Source organism: Trachemys scripta, chromosome 2, assembly GCF_013100865.1.
Source record: "Trachemys scripta elegans isolate TJP31775 chromosome 2, CAS_Tse_1.0, whole genome shotgun sequence".
Lineage (NCBI taxonomy): Eukaryota > Metazoa > Chordata > Testudines > Emydidae > Trachemys > Trachemys scripta.
The window spans coordinates 53946324-53960962 of NC_048299.1; the positions used below are offsets into that span (position 1 = coordinate 53946324).

The 14639-nt window shown below is 44.6% G+C and overlaps 1 protein-coding gene across 1 annotated transcript in view; it reads left to right on the forward strand.

The window, feature by feature from the left end:
• Positions 1 to 2417: 2417 nt before the first annotated feature.
• LRRC72 (leucine rich repeat containing 72) overlaps positions 2418 to 14639 on the forward strand; it is a 42572-nt gene continuing 30350 nt past the window's right edge. Inside the window, exons 1-2 of the mRNA XM_034759362.1 lie at positions 2418 to 2450; positions 5241 to 5314. Of these exons, the coding sequence (XP_034615253.1) occupies positions 2418 to 2450; positions 5241 to 5314 (107 nt within the window). The remainder of the gene's footprint in view (positions 2451 to 5240; positions 5315 to 14639) is intronic.

A 14639-nucleotide genomic window follows, 5' to 3' on the forward strand; every position in this document is an offset into this window, starting at 1 on the left:
GTTACTGTTAAGAGGGAGCATGTATGGCTTGTTGTTGTAGCTGTGACTTAACATAAAACCAGATATAAGCCCTGACCTTACATTTCAAAATACAACAAAAGTGATCATTTAATAGCACGCACAACTGTGTTAAAACTTATCACAATACACAAAAATAACAAGTCACAACCATGAACATCTTAAAATGTAAGTGATAGATCCAACAATAGAGGAAAAAAACATCCAAAGGGAAGGGGTCAGGCAGGTGATGGTTGTAGGAGGTAAGATTATATGTACTCACTATTTAAAATACTTGATTAGTTTTTAAAAGCGTAAATATACTCTTTTCAAGTTCTATTTGTCTAAGTGGGAGCCTGAATAAGGACTTCAAGCTCCAGGCTGGAATAACTAATTCTCCTTAGATTAGCATCTTCACATTAAAAGTGTGTTCAAAAATTCAGCTGCTGAAAATTTCATTTTACCATTATAGATGAAAGCATGGTTCCCATTTTTGACTGCCCTTCTCCCCTTACAGAGTTCCAAACAATAACGTTGTTGTGTTGATTTAAAGCTTGTTCCTTTGTGAAATCTAAAATGAATAGATTGTCTTTCTATATAGCTGTTTGCCTCTCAAGCATTTTCTCATCAGCAGTAAGGCACCATTTCAATCCAAATCCCAAGAGGTATTTTAGCAGCTAAAATGAGTGATTAAAGACTTTCCTGCTGTTATTTATGTACTCTTAAGAAATCTAATTTTTCTTATTTAAGATTTTCAGTTGTCTAAAGCCACCTGGCTGGAATGGAAGCTACTTGCACAACTTTTCTATGACAGCTTCATTCATGCAATATATTTGTAGCTCCACCCGTCCACCACACACACACTCCATCCATTTTTTTAGTGGTCTGAACAAGCAGAGACATGCACATAATTAATTCCATGAGTGGTAGTTTATTTATGTATTTGCATGTACAATTCTTATTCTTTATTAATTGCACATGATCTATAACACCTATTTCTGTTAACTCCATATAACTGAAATTCTAAATATAATTCCAAGTCTTCAGACAGATTTTTATTACAGCTAGATCATTTTCCATTGTGCCACATGTATATATATTCCGTCCCTGGAAATGGCCTTATGCTATTTTTCACTCAATCTATGTAGCATAAATGGTAGTACAAATAACATGGCAACATCTGCTTGCACATGTGGAAGTCATAAATATTTTGAGTTGGTTTAAGACCTGTGTTAAATTGAATGCATTTTATTTCACAGCAAAGTATGTGTTGAAGGAACTGGACACAGAATATGTGTATTAAGGTGTGAAGGTGATTTGTAAGTTGCATATCAGTAGTGTAAGTGGTATAAATTTGTTGTACATTAAAGTTCACAAATATTTGCCCAACTGCCAAGAACACCTATGGTTGCTACTCAAATAATGACAGAAATACAGGGCAGTCAAAAATATCCTGTCTTTCAAGATCATAAATCACCAAGACCCAGTAAAGCCAAAGATGATGTCAAGCGTTTTCTGTTGCTCTCAGGTTTCCCCTTCCCTGAGGTCTCATACCAGAGCACCCTGTCACTACCCTCCCACACTCCTGAGGTCCCTTCCAACCCTAATATTCTATGATTCTATAAACCCCTCTAGATCTGCCTTCAATTCATGGGCCACTGTGGGGGCTCAGGGTACCACTCTACTGTTAGACCTTTGCTAGTTCTTCAGGGGTGCGCTACTGGAACCATTTTTATAGTGGGGCCGCTGAGAGCTACTGAATGAAACAGTAAACTCTGTATATAAGGGAAACCACTTCAAGCCAGGCCAGGGGTGCAGCACACCCCTAGTTCCAGCACCAATGTACAGAGGCGTAGCGAGAACCCTCCATACCCTCTGACCGGAGGGGGCCCCGCAAGGAAGGGGCCCCCTAAAAGTAGCAAAATAAATACCGCATTCCAGTTTCTGCATTGTAAGGGGCCCCGCCCCGACATATGTTCAGTGGGGGCCACGTTCTTTGTTGCTACGCCCTGCCAATGTATTTCTTTTAGCTAAGCATCCAGTCCGTTTTAGCACATTATTTAATCCCCACTGTCCCCAGCGCTGTCACAAACCCCCATCATGTCCCCACACACTCGCCCACATGCCCAGACCTACACTGCCCCGATCGCTGTCACTCCCACACCATCCCCTCGCATCCCCGCGCGCGCGTGTTCCCGCTGAGCGAGATTCTTAACTGCGCGCGCCCCCGCCGCCCCATCCCGCCCCCAGTCCGCTCCCGGCCCCCCAGCAGCCCGTCCCCCTCCCGTCCCAATTCCCGGCTCCTCGGTCCTTGGCCCTCCCCTCGGTCTCGCCCTCGTCCCCCTCCCCCTCCTCTTTCATGCCTCTTTGCTCTTTCCCCGCCCCCAGGAGCCCCGGTCGCTTAGGAACAGGAAGCCAAAATGGCGGGTAGCCGCAGCGGCAGCAGCTGCCAGGTGAGCCCCTCCCGCCGCCCTGCCCGGGGGCGGCCGCGCCACGCTCTTGAGTCCAGCCCAGCCCAGCCGCCAGCCTCGCCACCCTCAGTCGGGAGCTGGCGCCAAGCCTCTAGCCTCCCCCCGCACCAATTCTGCATAACCCCGTTTGGTATATCCCCGCCCCTAGCGCCCCCCCCCCACCCCCACACGGTCGGCGTGCGGGAAGAGGCTGACACAACCACTCCCTCTGCCCTTTGGGGTGAGACACTGACCCCTCATCATCTCCCCGAAGGAGAGAGGGAGTGACCCCCACGGGAACCCCCCACACCCACCTCATGGGGGTAAGACTGTGACCCCCACAGCAACTCCCCAGAGGGGCAGCGGCCGCACCAGCGCTCCACGCGCGTGCCTGGGGTGGCAAGACGCGGGGGGCGGCCTGCCGGTCCCTGCGAGGGTGGCAGTCAGGCAGCCTTCAGCGGCATGCCTGTGGGAGGTCCGCCGGTCCCGTGGATTTGGCGGCAGATACGCTGAAGCCGCGGGACCGGCGGACCTCCCTCAGGCATGCTGCCGAAGGCAGCCTGACTGCTGTGCTTGGGGCAGCAAAAAAGCTAGAGCCGCCCCTGCAGAGGGGTGAGACCATGACCCCCACAGAAACCCCCCATGCCCTCTCTATTGGGGTGAGACAGTGACCCCTATGCATCCTATCCTCATGGGGATGAGACAGTGCCCCCCACAGCACCCCATGCATCCCATCCCAATGGAGTGAGACGGTGCCCTCCACAGCAACCCCATGCATGCCATCCCCATGGGTCAGACAGTGACTCCCATAGTAACCCCCATGCCCTCTCTATTGGGGTGAGACATTGACCCCCTGCACCCTTCCAAGGGAGTGAGGCAGTGATTCCCACACAGCAACCTCCCCTTTCACCTTCTCCCCATTGGGGTGAGAGGCAGTGACCCATACAGCAAAATCACCTTCCATCCCATCCCTATTGTGGTGAGAGAAAAACATACAGAAAATCTCCAAACCCTGCCATCCCAGCTGAATGAGACTGCCTACTCTTCCCTTATGCCATTTTATCTCTAAAGGGAAAGAGTCTTAGATACATGCAGCAACTTCCCCTCCATCACATCCTTACAAGAAAAACCTGTACAATAAACAACAACATGTCACCTCTCCATCTCATCCTCAAGGGGTTAGAGAGAAACTGACACAACTAGTATAATGAGATGTCATGGATTATCCCAATTTTAAAGTCCCAGCTTCAATCCCACTAGTATTAGCCAGGCAGCTGGATGATCAGCTAAATGCCCTACCCATCCCTGTATGCTCTATTTCCTCTGTTTGCCTCTTCCTTGTAAAATTGTGCTAGATATGGATGCTCAGTATGAGTTATCCTATAAACCACTTTTTGGTAGTGAGGGAGATTCCATGAGGAAATATCTGGTATGGAGAAGCTGCAGATCTGGGTCCTGTGCAAGCACAGCTGGAACCCGCCTCAGGAGAATGGGCAGGAAGTTGTAGCAGCAGTAGGACTAGGATCTAGATTCATCGGGTTCTTGTGGAACACAGGGAGGGCTGGTTGGGAAAGGGGAGGCAGCAGGGAGGATTACATGCCTGAAAGATAAGGAGGAATGTAGAAGGAGGCTGAAATATTTGGATTTAAGGAAAAGAAATAAACTTTCTTTAATCTTCTCCCAGATGTCAAAACCGTGCTGTGCATGTTTCTCTTACAAACAGTTGTGCTGTGCAGTTGTCCTGATTTGCATTTTAAAAACATCTGATCATTATTACCACTGGTCAGAAAACATTTTTTGTGCAATACATTTTCCATTTTTCATTAAAATTTCTAGCCAGCTACAAACTGCAAAATCTTCCATCCTCAGAGAAGCAAGCTTGGAACATACTCATATTGCCATATATCAATATTCCCAATAAATTTTGTATTTCTAAAGTAAAGTCAACATCTGTGTTTACTGTATACTATAGATAGATTTTAACTTTTTAGATGTTTTGGACCACACTAATCTCAGATATAATTTACTATAAATAGATTTTTTAGAGGTTTTGCACCAAACTAGTCTCAGACACATTGCGTACATTGCAGTATATAGTAAAAGCCTTGCTAATTCTCCCATAGTAAACCTACTAATTCTGGCAGAAAATCTCATGTTCTCTGCTATGTTTCAGCAGAGTCTTAATAGCCAAGACCCATAATGATGCTTCATATTGCTAAGACTTCATTGCTTTTATAAAATATACCATGGTAATTTACTGGTATGGTATACCATGAAAAATCACAATTAAAATTACATTTGTCAAAATAAATGGACAAGTTACATTTTGTGATTGAGTAGTTGTGTTTTTTTAAATCCTGTTTAATCACTTAGGTTCCAATCCTGCACAATGTATCTATGTGCATTAATGCTCATTGTGTACAGTTAAGCTGTATATGTGTTTGCAGGTTCTGCACTTTATTAATCTTCAAGATTTGATCATCTACAAGGGTCTGCTGGTCATTAGCAAGAATTAGTGTGCTGGTTTTATTTTATCTCAATCCTGCCCTTGAGAATGCACTTCTTGTGCAGTGGTTTCTCCCCAGATATGTAGCAATGTATCTATTTAAAGAATTGAATATGACAAGGATAAGAAAAACTGGAGTAAGAGTACCATAAATGTAGGTGTCTTCTTCTTATCAATTTAAAACAGAAGCTTCTAGTTTCACCTCTCTTTACTTTAGACCTTATTGTTATTGCTTGCAAGATCTTTACTTGCAGGGATGAAGTCTGACAAATTAATTTTGTTATCAGGCAATAGAAAATCAGCTAAAGATATGTGGCTTTAAGAGGGATGTGGATGTCTCAGTGTTGTACCTTGCTGGACAGTAAGTACAATTTATATTACTGATACAGAGGGGTTTTGTATTAAATAGATCCAGATGACACCGTGTACGTTAGTTTTTTGTAGTGCTGTGTATGTCAGATATTTTGTGAAAGTTATTTATATATGAAGCACACAGTAAATCATACTTACACAACAGATGGTGGACCAGGTATAAAAATAGAGAGAAATAGTGAAATTTTGCTGACATATATAGGCCAACTAAATTCACAGCTAAGTAGTTAACTTCCTCAGCTGTCGATGTAGATCCAGCTCAAGAAGGAGAGAAGACAGGCTCCATGGGCTGCTCTTCACTTGTCTGACTAGCTTGTAAAGTTGGGTGAGAGAAGCAGCAAGAAGGCAAGCAGAAGTTGAAAGTACAGGAGCATTGTTGGCTAAGAACCTGCATATTTGTCTTTATGTTGTCCATCCCTCACTTCCTTCAATGGCCCTGGAGTTCCCAGGCATGAGAGCAATTCACTGCTATCTAGAGAAGTGGTAGGATAGCTATAGTGGCTTCTTTTACCGCCTACTGTCAATTGTAGCAAGTAGCCAGAGATTTTGGGGAAATGGGAAGGTAAAGGAGAGAGACCATAGCAGTTGGGAGGGGTCAAAAACACCAGGAACCTGATGGAGAGAAGAATGACAGATTATTAGGTGACATGTTAAGATGAACATTTTGATAGGGTGCCATAAGGTATAGGGTGCAGAAAAGGGGACACTTGAAAGTTGTTTAGAGGCTCACTTTGAATTCCCAATTAAGGACTCATCCAGAAATTGTTGTACTCCTGGCTACAATCTCACAATTGCATCTAAGAATACTTACACTGTGCATATCATGTTTACACAGCTACATTAGCATAATAATGCTAATAGGGCCAGTTTTTAAAAGGTGTTTAAGTGTCTAAAGGTATGAATATGTACCTACTGGGATTTACATTGTTTGCCCAGATTGATTTCAATGGGAGTTAGGCATGAGGGACCAGACTTAGGCCCAGATCCTCAAAGGTATTTAGGCCCCTAACTCTCATTTATTTCAATGGAAGTCAGGAGCCTAAATACCTTTGAGGATCTTGGTCTAGGTGCTTTTGAAAATCCTGCTCAGTGCTTATCTGTAACTTGGGTGCCTAAATACTTCTAAAAATCTGCCTTATCGCCTGAATTGCACCTAAAAGACTCATTCCCTGAATTGCATTTAAAAGGCTGTGCTACTGTTTGAAAATAAAATGTATTGTACTTTGGTGCTGAAAAATGATTAAAATATATGTTAGCGAGAACTTAACATATAGAAAGTATAAATCAATAAAGATATAAACCATTAGGAAAATAAAATTAGTTTAAGTATAAAATTATGGAAAAAAATTAGAAGCATCTATGATTGTAGAAAAAGATATGTGATATTATTTTGTATTATTTGACTAATAGAAGGTTATCATGTAATTAAAAATTATTATGCATACACATAAGGGGGCATAGTTAAGTCTGCATGTAACCTTACCAGTTGTGTTTCCTGATTTTGGAGTGATAAATGTGTAACCGTAGTGCTCTTGCAACAGTTTTTGCTCAGGAATAAAAAGAACAGATCAGATGGCAGATATGGAAATAATCAGTATGCTCAGCAAGGGATCGTTTTTCCCATTCCAATGTATGCAATCCTTGAACCTCAGCCAGTGTCAGTATCAGATGATATCCCCGGATTTTTGACTTGACACAATGTTCTGCTTGCTAAACAAAGATGAAAAATTAATTATTAAAATCTGTCAAACTAGAGATGAAAATCATATTTTAAAACCAGTGCTATTAAGGGGACATGAAAAAATGTACCTTTGAACACTGAAAGCTGGAAAGAAATGCTGGAGGCCAAAAAGGATGAGTTTGTAAAAGACATGCAAAGGCTGGAAGGCATATGTAAAGGGACAGGCTCTTTTAAAATGCGAAAGGAATTAATCTCTACTTGGGGCCATTTAAATGCCTTAGTACCAGAAAGAACAGAGCAAGAGTCGAGATAGTTAAAATGAGCATATTATTAGGGAGGGAAGAAAGTGAATTAAAATGTAGTTTATAAAATTAAGAGTAGTGCAGGAAGTGCAAAGACAATTCCTCTGCTAAGAGACAGTAAAGAGAAACTTCAGCTTGATGGACTGTGAAATAATGCAGGATTTGATCAGTAAAACTATATAAAAGAATAATATAATAGCCCTGTAAAAGAGTAGTGTAAATATGAAGATCCTGATCCAATAAACACTTACATGCTTTATTTAACTACTTTGAATAATCTATTTACTGATTACTCACTTTAAAGCATGTGAGTAAGTGTTTTCAGGATCATGTCTATGGATTATTTTAAGGAAGGCCAATTTACCAAATTAACAAAGGACTATCAGTCTGTATTGGACTATCTAGACTTCAAAAAATGGAAGCATAAGAGCATAAACCCAAATTAAAGGTATGTCTATGCTGTGAGCGGGGGTGTAATTCCCAGATCAAGGAGACATACCTGCTAGTTCTGATGGTGTGAGCAGCTAGCTGCCCCAAGTACATACTTATGGTCTTGGACAGATACATACTCAGAGTAGCTAACCTCTTGCATCATCGTGACTACACTCCTACTTTTAGTGCACTAGCTTGATTAGAGCTAGTGCAGGTATGTCTCCTTGAGCAGGGATTGAGCTGGGAATCACACCAGCTCGTAGTATAGATGTACCCTTAGTTGGTGGGGTATGCTTCAAGCAGATTATTTTTAAAAGCTGGACTAAGCAGAGGTGCCTAGTCTCATCTTTCCTCTTCTTTTTTTCCTGGATATAGAGCAATTTGCATGGAAGATTAGAGAAAAATCAGATACTAAGTTTTACAGAAAGAACAGGAGTACTTGTGGCACCTTAGAGACTAACAAATTTATTAGAGCATAAGCTTTCGTGGACTACAGCCCACTTCTTCGGAAACAAATCAATTGGCACTTTAGGCTGATGATATGATGTTAATCATTTCTGATCCTATTGCTTCCTTACCAAACACAGGTCCTGATTCTGCAACTTGATCAAATCCATTTACAAAATCAATTTTAAGATAAATATCATAGAGGAAATAAAAATCCTTTATGGCAGCGAAGGATGAGGGAGAAGCAAGTATTACAAGAATTATTGGCCAGTTCAACTTGGGTTTTCTGGTGAGGGAAGTTTATTGTGGTTTATATTACCCTAGTGACCTAAGGCCCCATTGTGCTAGTTGCTATATAAATAGAAAAGAGACAGTCCCTGCCCCAAGGAGCTGACAGTCTAATTTAAAACAAGACACATCAAGTGAGTGTAATTAAAAAATAGGAGTGAATGCAGGAGAGACAGTAATCATAGCTTCTTCTTCGAATGATGTCCTTGTGGGTGCTCTATTTGTAGGTGCGGAAGTGCCCCCTGTGCCTCTGATCTGAGATCTTCATCAGCCGTGCCCGTTGGACTGCATATGTGCCCCTCCCCCTTCTCGTGCTGTGAGCAGGATGCAGATATATCACTGTGTGGTCCAACCACCCCCAGTTCCTTCTCTACCCACTTTGGTCTGGGACGGAATCCACTGCAGAGCCTGCTTCTCCTATTACCTCACTAGATAGTCCCTTACCTGTTAGTGTAGTGTAGTTAGTATTTTCTTCTTCACCTTTCTTCCTTCTATCTATAAACATTTTTTGTTTGTTTTAACTTTACCGTTACAGTTATTTCATAGCTTAGGTTTCCGTTTTCCCTTGTTTCCGCCCTTCCTGACCAGGAAGCCTTTTTCCTCCATCCTTATGCCCAGATCCCCTGGGTTTAAGAGGTGTGTTTCTTGTGGCTCCACCTTGCCGGTAACAGGTGACCACCCACAGTGTATTCACTGCCTTGCCCTGAAACCTAGAGCCAGAAAAGACCGGGACATTAGATTAAAACTTCTCCTCATGGAGAAATTGCTGCAACTGGCATTGGACCTGGGCCCAGACTCTTTCCCGGAAAGGCCTACATGCTCTGTGAGGTCATCTCTAATCCTTACTCCCCACATCCCTTGAGGAGAAAGTCATCTCTTTCTTGCTTGGATGAAAAGAAATGGGCTCCCTCCTCACACTTTGAGGCACACCCTCTAGAACACCATCCCTGGCAAGGTCTGTTGTCTCAACCTCATCTGACAGGGCACAGCTCCAGGGCCTGTTCAAGTACCTCTGGTATCAGTATGAAGAAATAGTCTAAACACCCTAACTGGGCAGACCTACAGCCCTTGGCTCTGTTTCCCAGCTCTGGGGAACAAGACAGGCCAACTTCAGGAGCTATGGCAGGTATAAACTGCTAGCACCTGTGCCTTTTCTGACACTGACGAAGCCATTAGCACCGAGTAAGCCCTCAGCTCTATCGAAATCATTGGCATTGGTCACGTCATCAGAACCGGTCAAGTCATCTGCACCAACCAAGTCTCTGGCGCTATCTACAGACACTTTGGGAGAATACACCCTTTCTTTGACACCGAATCGTACTAGGCAAATCAGACCTGCTCATCCTCAGTCTACATGTGGTCCACAATCTTGGCATGAACCACTTGAGATGCAGCCACATGTTACACTCCCTCCACATTGGCCATATTGGGACCCTTGGGCCATGTACAAAGCACAGTTCAGGACCCCCTCCCAGGGAGCAAAGCTGGAGACCTACACATCTCCCTTCTCCATCAGTGTCTCGCCCTCCGCTGGTTGAACCCCTGTGGATACCAAGTGAAGAGGAAGATCAGGAAGAGGAACAGGAGGAGGAGGCTTCACCAACATTACATTTTCCTCCTTCACCCCCTATATCTGCCGATGAGACATTTTCAAGACTTATTCCGCAGGTTTGCAGACTCCCTGCAGATTCCTTTGGAGGAAGTTAAGGACCAGCAGCATAAACTGCTTGATATCCTCCACACATCTTCTTCGTCCAAGAACACACTACCGATCAATGAGGTTCTTCTTGACCCCACGAAGGTGCTCTGGCAGTGTCCATCCCTCTGACCTAAAAAAAATATGTTCCGGTGAAGGATGTGCGATTTCTATTCTCGTGCCCCATCCCAAATTCTTAGGTGGACTATGCAGTGTAAGAGAAAGGCCGTCAATGCCAATCCCATTCTAGCTATCCAGACAGAGGTGGAAACACTCAGACTTATTTGGACACAAAGCGTATTCATCAGCCATGCTCCAATTTAGAATTTCAAACTACGAAGCTCTCATGGCTAAGTATAATTACATAAACTACTCCAAATTGGAGGAACTCTGCCATGGTCCAGATCTAATGCATCCAAGGGTGCCGAGGAAATCAGCCGATGTGATTGCAGAGCCATTGGCCATTATCTTTGAAAACTCGTGGCGATTGAGGGAGGTCTCGGATGTCCATCTTTAAAAAAAGGAAGAAGGAGAACCCAGGGAACTACAGACCAGTCAGCCTCACCTCGGTCCCTGGAAAAATCATGGAGCAGGTCCTCAAGGAAACCATTTTAAAGCACCTGGAGGAGAGGAAGGTGATCTGGAACAGTCAACATGGATTCACCAAGAGCAAGGACTTGCCTGACTAACCTGATTGCTTTCTATGATGAGATAGCTTGCTCTGTGGATATGGGGAAAGCAGTGGACGTGATATATCTTGACTTTAGCAAAGCCTTTGATACGGTCTCCCACAGTATTCTTGCCAGCAAGTTAAAAAAGTATGGATTGGATGAATGGACTATAAGGTGGATAGAAAACTGGCTAGATTGTCGGGCTCAATGGGTAGTGATCAATGGCTCGATGTCTAGTTGGCAGCCGGTATCAAACAGAGTGCTCCAGGGGTCGGTCCTGGGACCGGTTTTGTTCAACATCTTTATTAATGATCTGGATGATGGGATAGATTGCACCCTCAGCAAGTTCGCGGATAACACTAATCTCGGGGGAGAGGTAGATACGCTGGAGGGTTGGGCTAAGGTCCAGAGTGACCTAGACAAATTGGAAGATTGGGCCAAAAGAAATCTGATGAGGTTCAACAAGGACAAGTGCAGAGTCCTGCACTTAGGACGGAAGAATCCCATGTAGCGCTACAGGCTGGGGACCGACTGGCTAAGCAGCAGTTCTCCAGAAAAGGACCTGGGATTACAGTGGATGAGAAGCTGGATATGAGTCAGCAGTGTGCCCTTGTTGCCAAGAAGGCTAACGGCATATTGGACTGCATTAGTAGGAGCATTGCCAACAGATCAAGGGAAGTGATTGTTCCCCTCTATTTGGCACTGTTGAGACCACATCTGGAGTATTGCATCCAGTTTTGGGCCCCCCACTACAGAAAGGATGTGGACAAATTGGAGAGAGTCCAGTGGAGGGCAACAAAAATGATCAGGGGGCTGGGGTACATGACTTACGAGGAGATGCTGAGGGAACTGGCCTTGTTTAGCAGCCTTCAACTACCCAAAGGGGATGGAACTGGGCTGTTCTCAGTGGTGGCAGATGACAGAACAAGTGGTCTCAAGTTGCAGTAGGGGAGGTGTAGGTTGGATATTAGGAAACACTATTTCACTAGGAGGGTGATGAAGCACTGGAATGGGTTACCTAAGGAGGTGGTGGAATCTCTATCCTTAGAGGTTTTTCAGGCCCAGCTTGACAAAGCCCTGGCTGGAATGATTTAGTTGGTGTTGGTCCTGCTTTGAATGGGAGGTTGGATTAGATGACCTCCTGAGGTCTCTTCCAATCTTAATCTTCTATGATTCTATGACCTACTGGAGGCCAAGAAAGAGCAATTCCAGTCCCTAATATTGGAAGGACACCTCCTAACCTGTACAACCCTACGAGCCTCTTTAGAATATGCAGACACCACTGCCTGATCCTTCGTGACTGCTGTGGTCATGAGGTGTGCATCATGGCTCCACCTCTCAGGTTTTCCTGTGGAGGTATAAACCACAGTAGAAGACTTAGTTTTTGAGGGCCAGAAGCTATTCTCAGAATGCATGGACGATTCTCTGCACTCCCTTAAAGACTCCCAAGCTACACTCTGCTCTCTCAGAATTTACATGCCAGCACCAAAGAGACACTCCCAATCACAGAAGTACAATCCTCAACAGCATTATGACACCCAGCGCCGAAGACAAAGGCCTCCTACCAACATAGACAGCCCACTCCTCAAGGGGCTACCTCTCAGGCACTCCCCACCGAAACAACAATTTTGAAGGTCTGGTGGAGGCCCCAAGAAGCCTCCCCCTCTTCCAGTCATTCCCACCATCTTTGACATTCCACCAGTTTGGTGACTGACTAGCTCAATTTTCCCCATCTTGGAGACTCATCACTTTGGACAAGTAGGTTATAGAGATAATCCAGGAAGGATACTCCATCCCCTTCTTAACTATCCTGCCCCACCACGTCCTCTCCCCATCCCTTTTCAGGGACTCCTCTCACAATTCCATTCTACAGGGAGAAATAAATCATCTTCTGCAATGGGGAGCCATGGAACCAGTTCCTTCCCAGCACATGGGACAGGGTTTCTACTTGCACTATTTCCTGATCTGGAAGAAATCTGGTGTCTGGCAACCCATTCTGGACCTCCGCAATCTAAACAAGTTAGTCAAACTGCATGCTTCAAGATGGCTACCCTCTCAACTATTATTGCAATACTGGAACAGGGGCACTGGTTCTCAGCCCTCGACCTCCAACATGCATGCTTTCATATTACAATACTCACTGCCCACAGGCGATTTCTCTGATTTGTCGTGGGCAATGACCACTACCAGTACAAAGTACTGCCTTTCGTACTGTCCACAGCACCGCAGGTGTTCTCCAAGATTCTTGTAGTAGTCAGTGTCTACCTAAGAAAACAAGGAGCTGTCATCTTTCCATACTTGAATGACTGTCTTCTCAACGCCCCATCTGAAACCACATTCTCTGAGCTGTTCACATAACAATGGACCTGTTCACAAAGCTGAGTTTCCTTTTGAACCTAGAAAAGTCCACTTTAATGCAATACAACAACTGGAATTAATCGGGACACGGTTGGATGCCATACAAGCCAGAACCTTCCTATTACCTCACAGATTCTTGTGTATGGTATCCAATGCACAAATTTGCCCCCAGATCTCTGCCAGAATGTACCTCCAACTTCTAGGCCACATGGCAGCAGCCACTTTCATGGTCAGTCACACAAGACTACACATGCAATGTCTTCAGGCATGGCTGCGTACACTATATCTCCCCCACAAACACAGCCTCCACAAACTTTTATCCATGCCAATGAGAGTCAAGGACTCACTACTTTGGTGGAGACAGCCTAACAATGCCTATGTTGGAGTTCCTTTCCTCCAACCACAACTGACCACGATCCTAACAACTGATGCCTCCCAAATCAGTTGGGGAGTGCATCTCCATGATCACACAGTGCAGGGCAGATGGTAGTTAACCGAACCCACCTCACACATTAATCTCCTAGAACTATGAGCAGTCTGCAGTGCCTGCTGACATTTCCTCCCTCCACTCAGACCATCAGAGTCATGATGGACAATCTCGCCTGCATGTGTTACATCAATAGGCAGGGTGGAGTGAGGTTCCACTCTTTATGGTCAGAGACACTCAAATTGTGGAACTGGTGTATCCAACACAACATGATCATTTCAGTAGCATACCTTCCGGGATGCCAGAACACCACCGTGAACGTATTGAGCAGGAGGTTCTCCCACGATCAGGAGTGGGAACTGGATATGTGAGCACTTCAGTGCATCTTCAACCGATGAGGATTCCCCACCATAGATCTTTTTGCCACATAGCACAACACCTGCTGCCCTCAATTCTGTTCCAGAGTGGGACTAGGACATGGATCTCTTGGAGATGTTCCTCAGAACATGAGATGCCTTTCCTTTATGCCTTCCCTCCCTGGTCCCTCCTATTCCAAATACTTAGTAAGATACAGGAGGATCAAGCTCATGTCATACTAATAGCTCCAACATGGCCACAACTTACCTACTCCACATGACGGTATGCCAACTAATCTCTCTCCATCTAACACTGTGGCTCCTGTCACAGGACATGGGATGCATTCTCCATCCCAATCCACAGATGCTGCACCTCAAAGCCTGGCTCCTCCATGGTTCTGGGATTCAGAAATAACCTGTTTGGATGCAGTCAAACAGATACTTTTGAATAGCAGATGTGGCACAACTAAACACACTTAGGTTCACAAATGGACTAGATTTCAATGCTGGTGCGCCTCCCACCAAGTCGTAGCACACGCTTATCCTGGACTACATGCTACACCTTAAAGAATCAGGATTATCCACCAGCTCCATTCGGGTACACTTGGCAGCAGTCACTACTTTTCACTGCCCCATAGATGGTCATTCTGTTTTTA